General features: G+C 38.5%; 1 protein-coding gene across 1 annotated transcript in view; it reads right to left on the reverse strand.

The window, feature by feature from the left end:
- Nucleotides 1–2,751: 2,751 nt before the first annotated feature.
- Nucleotides 2,752–17,428, reverse strand: part of BAG4 (BAG cochaperone 4) — a 29,481-nt gene continuing 14,804 nt past the window's right edge. The window contains exons 2-5 of the mRNA XM_077769516.1: nt 14,524–14,628; nt 5,432–5,686; nt 4,505–4,759; nt 2,752–3,764 (exon numbers count right to left, since the gene is read on the reverse strand). Of these exons, the coding sequence (XP_077625642.1) occupies nt 3,279–3,764; nt 4,505–4,759; nt 5,432–5,686; nt 14,524–14,628 (1,101 nt within the window). The 3' untranslated portion in view covers nt 2,752–3,278. The remainder of the gene's footprint in view (nt 3,765–4,504; nt 4,760–5,431; nt 5,687–14,523; nt 14,629–17,428) is intronic.

Genomic DNA, 17,428 nt, shown 5'->3' on the forward strand with positions numbered 1-17,428 from the left:
AAAAAAAAAAAAAAAAAAAAAAAAAAATATTTCCACTGATCAGCTACCTATCTCCCAAAAAATGCCGGGATGGCTCAGTCTGGTTAAGGGTCCAACTTCAGCTCAGGTCATGATTTCATGATTCTTGGGTTCGAGCCCTGCACTGGGCTCCACACTGATAGTCCGGAGCCTGCTCGGGATTCTCTCTCTTGTCTATTTACCCACCCATGCTTTCTTGCTCTCTCAAAATAAATAATTAAAACCTAAAAATATAAAACTTTTGTAAATGCCAATTTAATCTATATTCTTCAACTTCTAAAAAAATCTTCCTACCATTAATAGTATTACATTAACCACTACAGAACTGCTTTTAAAACCGTATTTTTTAAAGCATTTAGAAGACTTCCATACCAACAAGGCAGAGACAAGCATAACCCACCATCCAGACACTTCATTAGGACATATCTGTCTAAATATTTATATTGGCATTTATATTTGATACATTAGTGGCTTATTATAAAGAAGACATAGCTGTGTTTAACATGCCAGGTCGGGGTAACTTTATTCAAGCTTTTGACAAAAACTACCCCCAAAGTAATATAAATTTAGAGACTTCTAGAAAGTCCAGATGTGAAATTCCAAGACAATTTGAATTTAGTCTGGAGTCGATACTGAGTCAAATACTGAACCAAACCCACAAATCATAAATACTATTTTCCTTCTTAAATTCATTATATTTTCTGAAACAGGTTACCAATTTAGCTTTCTTTTCTTTGGTACTCATATTTGGAATCATTTTAACACAGTTTACATCTTTTAAGTTCTAAATTTGTACTTATCTTGAGTATATTTTTATAATTAAAAATATGAATCCAAATGCAATAACTCTTCCTTAAAGAATGCCAATTACTAAATGTAGAAGAAATGAGAGAAATAGACAAATCACCACTAGAACACCACAGTAGTAACTGACACAATCAAGGTCTGGCAATGGGTACAAAAATGAGTGCGCAATAGTTTAAGCAGAAACAGGACATTTGCATAGTCTCAAAGTAGCTCCAGCAAATAGTCATTACAAAGAAAAACGTAGTAATTTCACAGTAGAGAATCCTAGCAGACACGACCTCGGTGATTAAGGTTAACAACACCAGAAATACATTATGACATCAGATGTCATGATACACTGTCAGATTGGAAGATACTATGGAGATATGACAACTAAGTGCAAGGTGGGATCCTGCACTGGATCTTGGAACAGTAAAAAAACATCAGTGAAAAGACAAAGAAAACTCTACTTTTTAACCTCTCTACTTTAGTTAACAGTATTATACCAAGGCTAGTTTCTTAATTTGACAAATATTCTATGGTTGTATAAGATGTTAACATAGGGGAAATTCAGTGAAGATACACATAAACTACTCATTCTACAACTCTTCAGGAGGTCTAAAATTATCTCAAAATTTAAAATAATAACTGCTAAAAGCATACATACATATGTGTGTGCATGCATGTGTATGTGTGTGTGTAAAAATCAAAACTTCATGGAAATTGGGATCTTGGGCCCTCAGTTAAATAGTTAATAGCATTCTCTCCTGAATTAGTCACGGTCTCACTGGTTTTCTTTAAATTGACTTTAAGGTTCTCCCACTTCTAAATTTTTAGTTTCAAATATAATTTTCGAATTTTCATAGAAAACCTTTTTTTAACATTCCTACATTAGGCCAAAAATAAAAATCCTAGAATAAAATTGTCACCATAGTATCTCATAAAATCACTCATCCCATCCATCAGACCCAGCCAATATTTTTACTCCATTTTTTCGCATCATATGTTGGTTTGACTTTGTTTAAAAGGAGAGGAGATGACTGATAGATTTATTAACAATAGGCCTGATAGTCTAGAAAAAGTTATCATTTGGATATCTTATTAAGAAACAGGTGTTTTTCTAATAACAGATACTGTATACTAGAACTCACTTCTGATAGAAAAAGTAAGTCATTTACCTAAGGCTCTTCCATACCATAGCATAAAGCTACCCAAGCAAGCCCAGCTAAGACCCTTTCAGTATCCCTTTCTGAAGTTTGGCTCTGAATGGACCATTATTAGTGGTAATAAACATCTTTTTTATAAAACAATTTATTCTAGAGAAATAAAGGTAAACATCAAATATGCCTTTAAAAGAAAATTTCCCGCTCTAGCTATGGCTGACTCATTCCCTGAGCATGAATTCCTTTTTATCCTTATTGTTTTTTATATACACTGAGCTGAAATCTGCTGATAGGGATCTTAATGGCGAACCTAATGTTTTTAGATGGAAAAGTGCATTTCCAAATGATCACATTTATTACTTTTGCAGTTATTTCTACTCACTGTGGCATTTAATTTTTCATCTGTACCTATCATAATGCTCTACACAGAAGCAGCAGTAGTGAAAAGACGATTGGGGGAGGGGGGTTGGATATTTTAAGGTGGATTTTTATCCAAATATAATAAAAAAGCAAAAAAGAAAATGGCCACAAACATCTCATTCCTATGCCCCTGCCGTCTCCCAATTCGCCTTCCACTATTAACATGAAAAGTAGGAGTGGTAAAACTCTACCCTAATGATCTATTACAAAAAAGGAGACAAGTTACCAAAGGAACTCACTACACATTGCAATATGTTCAAGTGGTGAAAAGGTAGAAATTCATTCAGAATTGCCATACTGTCTGGCTGCCAATATAGTTCTTGAATAATTATATTAAACATATTACTACAAAATGTACCAAGAAGTAGAGAATAATACTATATTTATGAGCTGCAAATAACAAAACAAAACAGAGGTCCAAGAAGGCTAAAGTCCAAGCTATAATTTACACATGAAGTTTATGTTGAAAGCAGTCACAATGTACAAAAATGTGACAAGTAATCCAGATGTTTAAAAAAAACAGAGCCTGTTTGCCTCAGATTATATCCAGTCTCATCTGGTCAGTTTTTGATAAGCCTGTTACACAAAGCATGTTTCCCTCCTGCTGATAAGAAGCAGCTTATAGATATCCACAAATTTCTTAAGGAGTGAGTCTACTTGGCAATAATGGTAACTCCATGGTTTCCTATTACATTCATTGGTCTGAAAACTGAAAACAACTCATAACTAAAATGTTCTTTCAAGTCCTTTACCAGTTTTTCAAGTTTTAACCAAAGGAAAGTTGGAATGTATTGCTTCTTGTCACCAACAAGCATTTCAAAAAGAGGGTTAACCAAAATCGAGAGTTCTTTGGTCAAGTTAGTAACAGGCTTCCCCTTCGTTCTAAATCCTTCATAATCCTTTTTTTTCCAATTTTTCCAGTATGGCCTGGATTTTACAAACAGCCTCTTTCCTGGCCTGCCGGACAGAGTCCTGGCCCCCAGTTTCAACTGAATCTAGTTCCAAAAGTTCCTTAGTTAGCATTTCTTCCAGAAGCCAGTATGCTTTGTCTGTCTTTTTTCCTACGAACTCTTCTACTTCTTGCTCAAGATATTGGACCTTCTCCAGCACATGTATGATTTTTTTAATACTTGGGGGAGTACCTTCATCTGCAGACAGACACTCTTCAGGAAGATTATCACTGTGATCTTGATTGCTGGGGTGTTCGTTGGTGGCATTACCATACAGCTGAGGCTCAGCACTGTATTGGACTTGGGAATCCAAAATATCTGAATTATCACTGTTCACTGTTCCTGAGGACTCGTACTGATGGACATTGCAAGGAAAGTTGTGCCGGTTCATGCCTTGATCTGATTGGCTATAGGGGTAGGAGGAGTCCTTGGAGTAGGAGAGCAGAGAGGGGGAAAAGAGCTGTTTTAGTGGGAATCTATCAACATCAGATTGGTTAGCCCACATCTTTCACCTGACCATGAAGGTACATGAAAAGAGTCCCCACTAATAAAACTAGGCCTCCCTCCTTAACCATTTCAGAAAAACACAACCCTAAAAAGGTAAGAGGAGTGCTCTGTCAAGTAAAAGGCAGAGAGTTCCTGAGTATAATGGCTGAAATCTACCCTGAAGTGTTGAGCGTCATGAACACCTCACAATCAATCCTTTGCACCTCACAATCCACCCAGTGACTTAATAAATAAGTAGATAGTTTTCCCCTAAAGAGTTAAAACCTAAGACAGACCTTATAAAGGAACACAGCCACAGGCAGATGATGTTTACGCCTGTAAACAATTTTATACAATTCCATGTTGGTATCATCTTTTGTGTACTGACTGAGGTAATAAAATGCAATCTTTGACTTTGTTTAACATTCAGATAGCATTACAACAAACAGTAAACGAGCATTTTTCTGTCTTTTACAAAAAAGATGTGAACCTATAACTTCCCTAAAATATAAAGTGTATTAAAAAAAGAAGAAGAAATTGAGCTAGATAAAACTTATAGGTAGTAATCACCAACTTTTTGCAATTAGTTCCCATTTAGCACACACCAATGGAGGAAAGTTTCATGTTGTGCCTTTTCAACTACCCAAACACCAAAAGAACAATGTTTAGAAGGCCTCCTACCTTAGGCTGCTGGGGTGGTGGTGAGTGAGGGGACTGAGGAGAGCTGCCACTGGGCCATGCTGAAGTACTCTCACTCATGTAGAGATTCCCAGGTGGTGCCGAGGGCGTAGCTGAAGGCCAAGGGTAACGGGTTCCCATCCCATAAGCACCAGAAGAAGCCCATGAGTCCTCCTGTGGTCGTACTGTTGGTCCTGGTTGTGGAACACTACGATTACCATCCCCATAAGGATAATGGGGTAGGGTCATTCCAGGGTTCTAGATTGAAAGGAAGGAAATATGGGGGTCACTGCTAAAAAAAAAAAACAAACCAACAAACCTGAACGAAGTAATGAAAATACTCTAGTATCAACAGATTGAGATACTTCCTCTCTGCTTAACAGATGCACTTTAGCTGCTACCAGGCTAAGTGGCAGCATCTCTAATCAGTGGCAGTCATTTCTCCATGCCTAAAAAAGCTGCATTCTGAAGATACCAGGGGCAGATTTAGAGACAAACTCAAAAGGAAAAAGGCTTAAAATTCAATGGCTAAAGTGTAGCACAAATCTGTCCCAAAATGTGAGATATAAGTGGACCCATATGTAATAAGGAATAACAAATTAAGATATATCAGGGGGCACCTGGGTGGCTCAGTAGGTTAAACGTCCGACTTCGGCTCAGGTCATGATCTCACAGTTCATGGGTCCGAGCCCTGCGTCGGGCTCTGTGCTGACAGCCAGCTCAGAGCCTGAAGCCTATTTCAGATTCTGTGTCTCCTTCTCTCTCTGACCCTTCCCTGCTCACGCTCTCTCTCTCTCTCTCTCTCAGAAATTAAACATTAAACATTAAAAAATAAAAAAGATGTATCAGAACTCTCTTTCAAGGGACAGAGAAACAAACATGGTATCACTCCAAGAATATTAAACAAAAACCCAACAGAAAACTGCTTACCTGTGAAGCAGGATATCCTGGCACCTGCCCCCGAAGAGTGGGTGCTTCAGTCTGGCAGTCCTGCTGAGGATACAGCCAACGAGAGACCGGGGCTGGGCTGTTGCCAGGTGAACGGTACGTGCTTGGAACCTCTGGGGAGTAACTGGTCTGAGTATATCCAGGTGTGTAATAAGCCCCAGAGTAGGAGGCAGTACTTGCCCCAGGGCCAGGGGGGTATGGTGGGCCATATGCTCCATTTGTGTAAGAATTCAAACTCTGTAAAAAAACAAAATTGAGAGGGAAAAAAAAAATGAGTAGAAGAACTGAAATGTCCGGACCTAATACCCAACTTTGAAAACTCTGGGAAGGGAAAAGGTCGTAACTAATGAGAATATGAACTGCCTAAGAAATCTGTGAAGCACTGTTTCTCTCATGTATATATACCATGTAATACTATATTACAGATTATCTCTGTAGAGTCTGTAGCAATGACATTGTAGCAATGAAAGGGTATATTGTGATAAATGAGTGAAGGCCTCATGGCCATGCTTCCGGAACACTTCCATAAGTATAGCTAACAGCCACACCTGACTGGAGAACCTGTGCCCACCACCTGGGGAGGGGCCCTGGGAGTCCTGAGGGAAGGGCTAGACACAGAAGAAAATAACCATGGTACAACTAAAAGAAGAAAAGACTAGAGGAGCCCCTGGGTGGCTCAGTCAGTTAAGCATCTGACTTCAGCTCAGGTCATGATCTCACAGTTCGTGAGTTCAAGCCCACATCAGGCTCTGTGCTGACAGCTTGGAGCCTAGAGCCTGCTTCAGATTCCATGTCTCCCTCACTCTCACCCCTCCCCTGCTCACACTGTGTCTGTCTCTCTCTCAAAATTAAACATTAAAAAAATTTTTTTAAAGAGACCAGAGAAACAGACTGAGCTCTGCCATAGGCTTTGTTTAATCTCTCTGAGCTTTAGTTTCTGTACCAGAAAAATGGAAATCATAAACTTACTTGGTAGGACTACTGTGAAAATTAAATGAGCTGACATATATAAATACTTAGCATAGGGTCCGGCACACAGTATGCTCAATAAATGGTAATTATTTACAATATCATTATTGTTACTACTATTAGGGCAATATCAAGAAATGAATCCAGACCTGAAAACTACAAAGCCCATGAAAAGCCTATGTTCTTTGTACTATCCCACTCTGCCTCCCAAGTGAATAACAACAGACTACAATGAACTATTGAGACCTTATCAAAATAATAAGCTGCACAGCAAAGGAAACAATCAGCAAAACTAAAAGGCAACCAACAGATAGGGAGAAGATATTTGCAAGTGACATATCAGATAAAGGGTTAGTATCCAAAATCTATAAAGAACTTATCAAACTCAGCACCCAAAAAAACAAATAATCCAGTGAAGAAATGGGCAAAGGACATGAATAGACACTTCTCCAAAGAAGACATCCAGATGGCCAACCGACACATGAAAAAATGCTCAACATCACTCATCTTCAGGGAAATACAAATCAAAACTACAATGAGACACCACCTCGCACCTGTCAGAATGACTAACACTAAAAACTCAGGCAACAACAGATGTTGGCGAGGATGCAGAGAAAGAGGATCTCTTCTGCACTGTTGGTGAGAATGCAAACTGGTGCAGCCACTCTGGAAAACAGTATGGAGGTTCCTCAAAAAATTAAAAATAGAACTACCCTATGACCCAGCCATTACACTACTAGGTATCTATCCAAGGGATACAGGTGTGCTGTTTCGAAGGGGCACATGCACCCCAATGTTTATAGCAGTGCTATTCACAACAGACAAAATACGGAAAGAGCCCAAATGTCCACCGATGAATGAATATAGATGTGATATAGATGTGATACACACACACACACACACACACACACACTCACACACTAGAATATTACTTGGCAATCAAAAAGAATGAAATCTTGCCATTTGCAACTACATAGATAGAACTGGTGGGTATTATGCTAAGCAAAATAAGTCCGTCAGAGAAAGACAAATATCATATGACTTCACTCATATGAGGACTTTAAGGTACAAAACAGATGAACATAAGGGAAGGGAAGCAAAAATAATATAAAAACAAAGAAGGGGGACAAAACATAAGAAACCCTTTTTTTAAAAATTTTTTTAATCTTTTATTTATTTCTGAGAGAGAGAGAGGCAGCATGAGCAGGGGAGGGTCAGAGAGAGAGGGAGAATCCAAAGCAGGCCCCAGGCTCTGAGCTGTCAGCACAGAGCCCAACGCAGGGCTCAAACCCACGAACCATGAGATCATGACCTGAGCTGAAGTCGGACGTTTAACCAACTGAACCACCTAGGTACCCCAAGAGACTCTTAAATATGGAGAACAAACAGAGGGTTGCTGGATGGGTTGTGGGAGGGGGGATGTTCTAAATGGGTAAGGGGCATTAAGGAATCTACTCCTGAAATCACTGTTGCACCATATGCTAACTTGGGTGTAAATTAAACAATAAATTATAAAAAATAATAAAATAAAACGTTAAAAAAACATATTACGGAGGCAAATTCCTCATATGTTCCTGTCATTTTTTTTAAGATTTTATTTTTTTTTGGTAATTTCCACACCCACTGTGGGGCTCAAACTCAGAACCCCAAGATCAAGAGTCACATGCACTACCAACTGAACCAGCTGCCCCCCCACACTCACTGTAGTTTTAAATCACCCATCCACACTGCTATTGGCACCCAGAATCCTAGGTTAGTTATCCAAATGAATTATAGCCAAACTTTACATTTAAATGACTATCTTAATGTTTTCAATTAACTTCTGCTTCTTCTTTTTAAAATGATAAAAACACAGAATCAAGTTTTACAGTACTCATCTAAGACTACATAATCTTTTCCATTTCAGGTAGAACAAGAAGCAAAGAATCCTATGATATTAACCAGACTTACTGTGGTGATCATTTTGCAATGTACGCAAATACTGAATCATTATGCTATACATCTAGAACTAATACATGATAAGTGTTAATTACACCTCAGTAGGGGAAAAAAAGACTTCTGATAGTTTATACAGCTGCTAATCACTGAAAAAATAATATTCAAATTTGATTTCTGGTCTAACACATCAAAAACTGAGATGGATCGGGGCACCTGGGTCATTTAGTCAGTTAAGCATCCCACTCGATTTTGGCTCAGGTCATAATCTCCCAGTTTGTGAGTTCGAGCCCACATCTGCGCTGATCATGCAGAGCCTGCTTGGGATTCTCTATCTCTCTCCACCTCTCTCTCTCTGCCCCTCCCCAGCCTGTGCTCGTGCACACACACTCTCTCTCTCTCTCAAAATAAATAAAAAAATTTTTTTTAAAAATGAGATGGATCAAAGTGGGAGGGCAATCATAATTCTGTAGAAAATAAACTCTTAGCTGTACTTTTCTGGCAAGGGGATAAAAGACAGGCTATTATCACCACATGGCCAAAGAATTCCATGCAAGGACGGAAGATCCATGCAGTGGAAGATCCAGCAAGGCATTCCCCAACCAGAAGGATGTCCAACCACCCCTTTGTTAAAGTCACTAGAGGGCTGTTAAGATCTTCCACCTAGATGTGCCATAAAAAAGAATCCTTAATACAGTGTATGATAAAACATAATGGGGCCTTTTGTACTATTACTCAACTTCTAGAAATCCTTCCTAAGGAGACGATTCAACTAGAGAAAAAGTTATAGGCATGAATTTGTTCAACACAGGATTATTTATAATTACACAAAACTGTAAACAACCTAAATTTCCTATAATAATGGTATGACTAACTACATTATGAGCTATTCATTGAGGGAATTTTATTGTCTTAAAATTCACTGTTAGAACTGACCACACATTTAATGTTAAAGAATTATTTTTAGGTTTTTTTTAAGTTTTAATAATGCCATTGTTATGTTTTTATTATTTTTCTTTCATAGTTTATTGTCAAGTTGGATTCCATAAAACACCCAGTGCTCATCCCAACAAGTGCCCTCCTCCATGCCCATCATCTACCTTCCTCTCTCCCCGGCCATCAGCCCTCAGTTTGTTCTCAGTATTCAAGAGTCTCTCATGGTTTGCCTCCCTCCCTCTCTCCAATTATGTTTCTCCTTCTCCTCCCCCATGGTCCTCCGTTAAGTTTCTCCTAATCCTTCTATAAGTGGAAGCATAAGGTATCTGTCTTTCTCTGTCTGACTTATTTCACTCAGCATAACACCCTCGAGTTCCATCCACGTTGCTACACATGGCCAGACTTCATTCTTACTCATTGCCATTAGTATTCCATTGTATAGATAAACCACATCTTCTTGATCCATTCATCAGTTGATGGACACATAGGCTCTTTCCATGATTTGGCTATTGTTGAAAGTGCTGCTATGAATATTGGGGTACATGTGCTCCTATGCATCAGCACTTTTTTTTTTTTTTTTTTTTGCATCAGCACTTCTGTATCCCTTGGATAAATTCCTAGCAGTGCTATTGCTGGGTCATAGGGGAGTTCTATTCTTAATTTTCTGAGGAACCTTCACAGTTTTCCAGAGGGGCTACACCAGTTTATATTCCCACCAACAGTGTAGGAGGGTGCCCATTTCTCCACATCCTTTCCAGGATCTATAGTCTCCTGATTTGTTCATTTTAGCCACTCTAACCAGCATGAGGTGGTATCTCAGTGTGGTTTTGATTTGTATTTCCCTGATGATAAGGGACGCTGAGCATCGTTGTTATGTGTCTGTTGGCCATCTGGATGCCCTTTTTGGAGAAGTGTCTATTCATATCTTCTGCCCATTTCTTCACTGGATTATTTGTTTTTCCAGTGTGGAGTTTGGGAAGTTCCTTATAGATTTTGGATACTAGCCCTTTATCTGATATGTCATTTGCAACTATCTTTTCCCATTCTGTCGGTTGCCTATTAGTTTTATGGATTGTTTCCTTTGCCGTGCAGAAAATTTTTATCTTGATGAGGTCCCAATAGTTCATTTTTGCTCTTGATTCCCTTGCCTGTGGGGATGTGTCAAGTAAGAAGTTGCTGCGGTTGAGGTCAAGGAGGTTGTTTCCTGCTTTCTCCTCCAGGGTTTTGATGGTTTCCTGTCTCACATTCAGGTCCGTTATCCATTTGGAGTTTATTTTTGTGAATGGTGTGAGAAAGTGGTATAAGTTTCATTCTTCTGCATGTTGCTGTTCAGTTCTCCCAGCACCATCTGTTAAAGAGGCTGTCTTTTTTCCATTGGATGCTCTTTCTTGCTTTGTCGACGATTAATTGGCCATTCATTTGTGGGTCCAATTCCGAGTTCTCTATTCTATTCCATTGGTCTATATGTCTGTTTTTGTGCCACATTGTTATGTTTTTAAGTCCTCCTTACATTTTAAAGATATATGCTTAAGTATTTACAAGTGAAATAATATGATGTCCAGAATTTACTTCAAAATAACCCAAGGAAGCAGATGAAACACAGTATCTGTGCACTGACATTTATTGAAGCTGAGATGAGTACATAGGAGATTACTGTGCTACTCTCATTTCTTTTGATTATGTTTGAAAATTTCCTTAAATATTAAAAAAAAAATCACCTTGTTATTTTACCCTATAACATGGAGAGTACATATGATAAATGAAAAGTCAAACAAAAAAGTATATTTACAGTAAGTTATATATAAGTAAGCTCTGTAAACAGAATAGGGGAAATGCAAAAAAAATTACCAAAATACAGATCTACTAGGGTAGCAGAATTAGTATTTTCCTCCTTTTCTTTATTTTCCAAATATTTAGTAATAAAGTTGTATTACTTTTATAGCAAAAAAAATTTTATGCTATTAAAAATGTCATGAATTGGCCTGGGTGGCTCAGTTGGTTAAGCATCTGACTTCGGCTCAGGTTATGATCTCACAGTTCATGGGTTCGAACTCCGTGTCAGGCTCTGTGCTGACAGCTCAGAGCCTGGAGCCTGCTTCAGACTCTGTGTCTCCCTCTCTCTCTGACCCTCCCTTGCTCACACTCTCTCTCTCTCTCTCAGAAATAAATAAAACATTAAAAATTTTTAAATAAATAAATAAATAAAAATAAAAATAAAAATGTCATGAAATCCCAAGTGCGTCTAGAATCCAGTGGGCTGCTAGGACCAGAGCAACTTCATCAGTGTCCAAGTAGACTCTTTTAAAGAAAGGAAACTGGTGTCTAAGGACAAGAAGCTACAATTTGAAAATTGTCAGCTGATATGGCAACAGGTAAAATCTGAAAGAGCAACTACAAGAATTAAGTAAAATCTTTGACAGTTATTAAATTTCTGTGAAAGTCTCATTCTGGCTTCCAGAAGAAATCAAGAGACTGGAAACTCAGAAACTGTAGCTGCTACTCTTGCTCTAGATGTAAATATAGATATTACCTAGCATTCAGAAGTCATAACAGGGACGCCTGGGTGGCTCAGTCAGTTAAGGGTCCGACTTTAGCTCAGGTCATGATCTCGTGGTTTGTGGGTTCGAGCCCCGCATCAGGTTCTGTGCAGATAGCTAAGAGCCTGGAGTCTGTTTCAGATTCTGTGTCTTCCTTTCTCTCTCTGCCCCTCCCCCATTCATGCTCTGTCACTCTCTGTCTCAAAAATAAATAAACTATAAAAAAAAATTTTTTTTAAGTCACAACAATGTCACATTATATGGGGTCTCATTGCGAGCTAAAGATCATCCATACAAATACTTCTCCCAACAGTCAATTTCACAGTTGACGGACTGTTGTGTAGATGTAGAATCCAAAGAGGAAAAAGTGGTCAAGTCTCTCACACTGAAAGCAATACACTGTTCAATGGATTCCCTTTCCATTCCACAGCAAACAGACCCAATCCAAGCAAAGACAGATTACCTCTAAGCAGTATACCTCCTCCTATTGTGCTTCTCTTGAAAAGCATGGAAAGTTTCACAACAAAAGTGCTCCATGAGTTCATAATCATCAGCAAGTTGACATCAACTTGAATTTCTCTAATACTCTAAATCAGGGGCACCTGGGTGGCTCAGTCAGCTAAACACCCCACTTCAGCTCAGGTCATTATCTCACAGTTCCTGAGTCTGAGCCCCGCACTGGTACAGATCCTGCTTCAGATCCTCTGTCTCCCTCTCTCTTTCCCTCCCCTACTCTTTCTCTCAAAAATAAACAAACATTAAAAAAGAGATGTACCTATTTTCTGTACTTTTTCAGTTACTTGAAATATTTAAAATTAAATATTTGTTTGAAGCAGAGACAAAATTAGGAAGTGGTGCTCTCAATCAGGAAAGTCACCTCAGCATAGGGGGTGGTGTCTGGAAAGAGGCTTGAGGGAGCTTAGTGGGTTGGTAGTAGTCTGTCTTGATCAGTCTGGTGATTTCTCAGATGTATCATTTATTTATTCAGATGTCAAACTGCAGTCTTATAATCTCTGCAGTTTTCTGTCCGTACATTTTACCTTGATAGAATAAAAATGTGTTAGAAGTTAAAAAAAAATAAATAAATAAAATAAAATTAAATATTTGTTCCAAGAGTCAGGTTTTTTGACATCAAAAGCAAAGGCAACAAAAATAAAAGTAAACAAGTGGGACTACATCAAACTAAAGAGCTTCTGCATGGCAAAGGAAACCACCAACAGAATAAAAAGGCAATCTACTAAATGGAAGAAAATATTTTCAAATCATGTACCTGATAAGGAGTTAATGTCTAAATTATATAAAGAACTCCTAAAACTCAATAGCAAAAAAAACAAACAATCCAATTAGAATATAGGCAGACAACCTGAATACTTTTCCAAAGAAGACAAACGGATGACCAACAGGTACATGAAAAGGTGCTCAACATCACTAATCACCAGGGAACTACAAATCAAAACCACAATGAGATACCACCTCACTCCTGTTAAAATGGCTGTTATCAAGACAACAAATAATAAGTGTTGGTGAAGATGTGGAGAAAAGGGAACCCTTGCACAATGTTGGTTGGGAATGTAAATTGGTACAGCCACTATGGAAAGAAAACAGCTTGGAGATTCCTTGAAAAATTAAAAAAACAGAGTGATCCAGCAACGTCCCTACTCGAAGGAAACAAAAACACTAACTCAAAAAGATATCTGCATCCCCATGTTCATTGAAATATTATTTACAATAGCCCAAACATGGAAGCAACCTAAGTGTCTATTGATGGATGAATAAAGAAAATGTGATGTATATAAAAACAATTTACTGTTACACAGCCATAAAAAAAGAAGGAAATGTTGCCATTCGCAACAATATGGACGGAAATAAGTCAGACAAATACCATATGTTCTCATTTATATGTGGACTCTTAAAAAAAAATCCTAAATTTAGATAACGGACTGAAGGGGGTCAAAAAATACAAACTTTCAGCTATAAAATAAGTTATGAGTAAGTAAGATACAGCCTGGTGACTATCATTAATATTGTATTGCATATTTGAAAGTTGCCAACAGAATAAATCTTAAAAGTTCTCATCAGAGGGTGCCTGGGTGACTCAGAAGGTTAAGTGTCTGACTTCAGCTCAGGTCACAGTCTCACGGTTTGTGGATTTGAGCCCCACATCCAGCTTTGTGCTGACAGCTTGGAGCCTGGAGCGTGCTTCACGTTCTGTCTCTCCCTCTCTCTCTGCCCCTCCCCTTCTCACACTCCATCTGTCTCAAAAAAAAACATTAAAAATTTTTTTAAAAAGTTCTCATCAGAAGAAAAAATATTGTAACTATATGTGGTGATAGACGTTAACTAAACTTAATTGTGGTGATTATTTCACAACAGAATCCCACATCAAATTATTACATTATATACCTGAAACTAATATATTAAATGTTAACTATATTTTTTTTAAAAGTCAAACTTAGAAAAATAAGTACATTTTATGTTTATTGTTTCCAAGTCCTAGGAAAAAATCTATTATGCCTCAAGCTACCTTTGCTATGGGTAATATTTGCCTAGATATTTCCTTATCTCTGAGTCAAAAACATGAAGACAGAGTCCATTAAATAACAAAACCCCACACATCATTACTATGGAATTTTCACAAGTTTTGAAAATCAATATATTAAGAAAAAATTCAGAAAGTCTGGCAATTTTAGACCATACCTGGCCTTGCATTTCCGGTCTTACAGGATATGTACTTGGGTATGGAGCCCTAGGTCGTGCAGAATTCCAATAGTTAGAATTGTAGTTAGGATATGGTGGTTGGTCCTAAGGGGGGAAAAAAAGTCACCTTTAATAATATTCTTACATCATACTGAAGACTTGATAGAGGCAAGTATAATAAAAAAAATAAATAAAGGCACTAGAACCCTACTATAAAATGGGGCACCTGGGTGGCTTAGTTGGTTCAACGTCTAACTCTTAGTTTCAGTTCAGGTCATGATCTCAGGATTCTCACACAATTCATGAGTTCAAGCCCTACACGGGGCTCTGTGCTGTGTAGGGCTCCATGCTGATAGCACAGAGTCTGCTTGGGATTCTCTCTCTCTCTCTCTCTTTCTCTCTCTCTCTCCCCCGCCCCTCCCCGACTCGCACATGGGCTCTCTCTAAAAATGAGTAATTTTTTACAAAAGAACTTTAATAGTTACAGAGAGGGAAAGAGGCAAACCATGAGAGACTCTTAAATACAGGGAAAAAACTTAGGGTTGATGTGGAGGGTGGGGGAGAGGGGAAAATGGGTGATGGGCATTGAGGAGGGCACTTGTTAGGATGAGCACTGGGTGTTGTATGTAAGCGAAGAATCATGGGAATCTACCCCCAAAACCAAGAGCACACTGAACACACTGTGTGTTAGTCAATTTGACAATAAATTATATTTTAAAAATAAATAAAGAAAAAAGAAAAAAGAACTCTACTGTACAATCACTCATTAAATTTTCATTATTAAATTGATGCTTGAAATATCAATATGGCAAGTCATACACCCTAGAAAAAGCAATTATTGACTATCTAGGTCTATTCTTATGCATTATGATACCAAATGACATATAAAGGAATTCTACTATGTTAAGATCATTAGCAAAACCAGACGCCTCGATTCCTTTGTCCCTCTCCAATCACTAACCCTATCACTACCAATTTAATTAGCACAGCAAGAATATAGTTCTTTGCCACATTAACATTTGCCTAGGGGCGCCTGGATAGCTCAGTCAGTTAAGCATCTGACCTCAGCTCAGATCATGATCTCAAGAGTTTGTGAGTTCAAGCCCAGCAGTCAGGCTCTGTGCTGACAGCTCAGAGCCTGGAGCCCACTTTGGATTCTGTGTTTTCCTTGCTCTCTGCCCCTCCCCTGCTCATGCTCTCTCACCTTCAAAAACAAACATTAAAAAAAAATCTTTTTTAAAGAGTAGTATTTGCCTATCTCAACAACTTTGGAGCTTGAAAATATTACCACTAAGCTTTACTTCCAAACACATACAACTTCAATACTCTTTGCCTGCCACACTAGTTTTTTCATACTTCTTTACTTTCTGATGGCTACAGTTTCTGCTGGCAGCCTACAACTAACTCAAGTATCAGAAACTGATACAGAACAACTACCACTCCAAGAAGAAAATCTAGCTGGAGCGCGTGGGTGGTCTCCGTCAGTTGAGCATCTAACTTCAGCTCAGCTCACACAGTTCATGGGTTCAAGACCCACATCAGGCTCTGTGCTGACAGCTCGAAGCCTGGAGCCTGCTTCGGATTGTCTCCCTCTCTCTCTCTGCCCCCTCCCCCCACTCACTCTCTGTCTCTTTGTCTTTCAAAAATAAGTTAAACATTCCAAAAAATATTTTTAAAAAAAAGAAGAAAATCTAGCTATGACATTAATCTCTACAGCTTTGCACTCCCAACTCAAAGAGTTAATGCAATGATTTACAATAAGCCAATAAATTCTTAAAAAACTAGATCAATTCAAAACTTTTTAGAGTCTATTTAATGTATACATTTGTTATCCTATAAGTTGTTTCACTTTGAACTTTATAGTTTTAAGCTTATACAAGATCTTCAAATTGTTTCACAAAGAAATTCACTGGCAGTTATGATCACTGAGAATTTAATTATCACCATCTTAGCTTAACTGCACCAGTTATGCATCAGTTTCACAATGCTTTGTTTTCAAAGCACAGAATTATTCCATACGACATTATACAAGCTGGGCAAGTAGCATCTCCTTTACATAATGCAGAAGGAGGATAGAAGATTTTTAAAAGGATTTACAGGCATACTTCAGATACTAACTACCAAATTTCTCAATCAGCAGATGCCCCCAATTAATGCCCTCCCTTCCTTCTCCTGGCAAAAGGGTAAGTATTTGACTAATTAATTGATTTCTCTCTACCAAGAATATGAATTGTGAATAGAGATGAAAAGACAAGAGTTGAAGCTGACTCAGGCCAGCGGTGGTGAATTAATACCAATCTGCAGAACTACCCGGCTTCCTGTTCTCTCCTACAGACTCCCTGAGGTACCCTGCACTTTCACTGCTTCACCCTCCTTTCCCTCGCCTTGCCCATGTCCTCACTTCCTTCCTTAGCTTACCAACACCTAATCCTTTGCCACTGCTTCCCTCAGATAGGCTCACCCTGCAAAAACCCAGCCCGGTTTAAACTCAACCGTCCACTGACTTCGCATCTGCACTTCCTCTAAATACTGGTGGAGAGAAACACAAGCTCTGATTTCACTTTTATGAAGAGACCATACATCTCAAGTAGATACCACACTTCCTTAGAATGTTCATCTCACTCTCCAGAATAATTCCACCCTTCTTGTCCCCTCAAATTTTAATATCTCTTTGTCTGGGGTACCTGGGTGGCTTAGTTGGTTGAGCCCCAACTTCAGCTCAGATCATGAGCTCACAGTTCATGGGTTGGAGCCCCACATCAAGCTCTCTGCTGACAGCTTGGAACCTGTGGCCTGCTTCAGATTCTATGTCTCCTTGCTCTCTGCCCCTCCCCTGCTCATGCTCCATCTCTGCTCTCAAAAATAAATAAACATTAAATAAAAAGTCTGCCAATATCCTCTTACC

This window comes from Crocuta crocuta, unplaced genomic scaffold (genome assembly GCF_008692635.1).
Source record: "Crocuta crocuta isolate KB4526 unplaced genomic scaffold, BGI_CrCroc_1.0 scaffold698, whole genome shotgun sequence".
NCBI classification, from domain to species: Eukaryota; Metazoa; Chordata; class Mammalia; order Carnivora; family Hyaenidae; genus Crocuta; species Crocuta crocuta.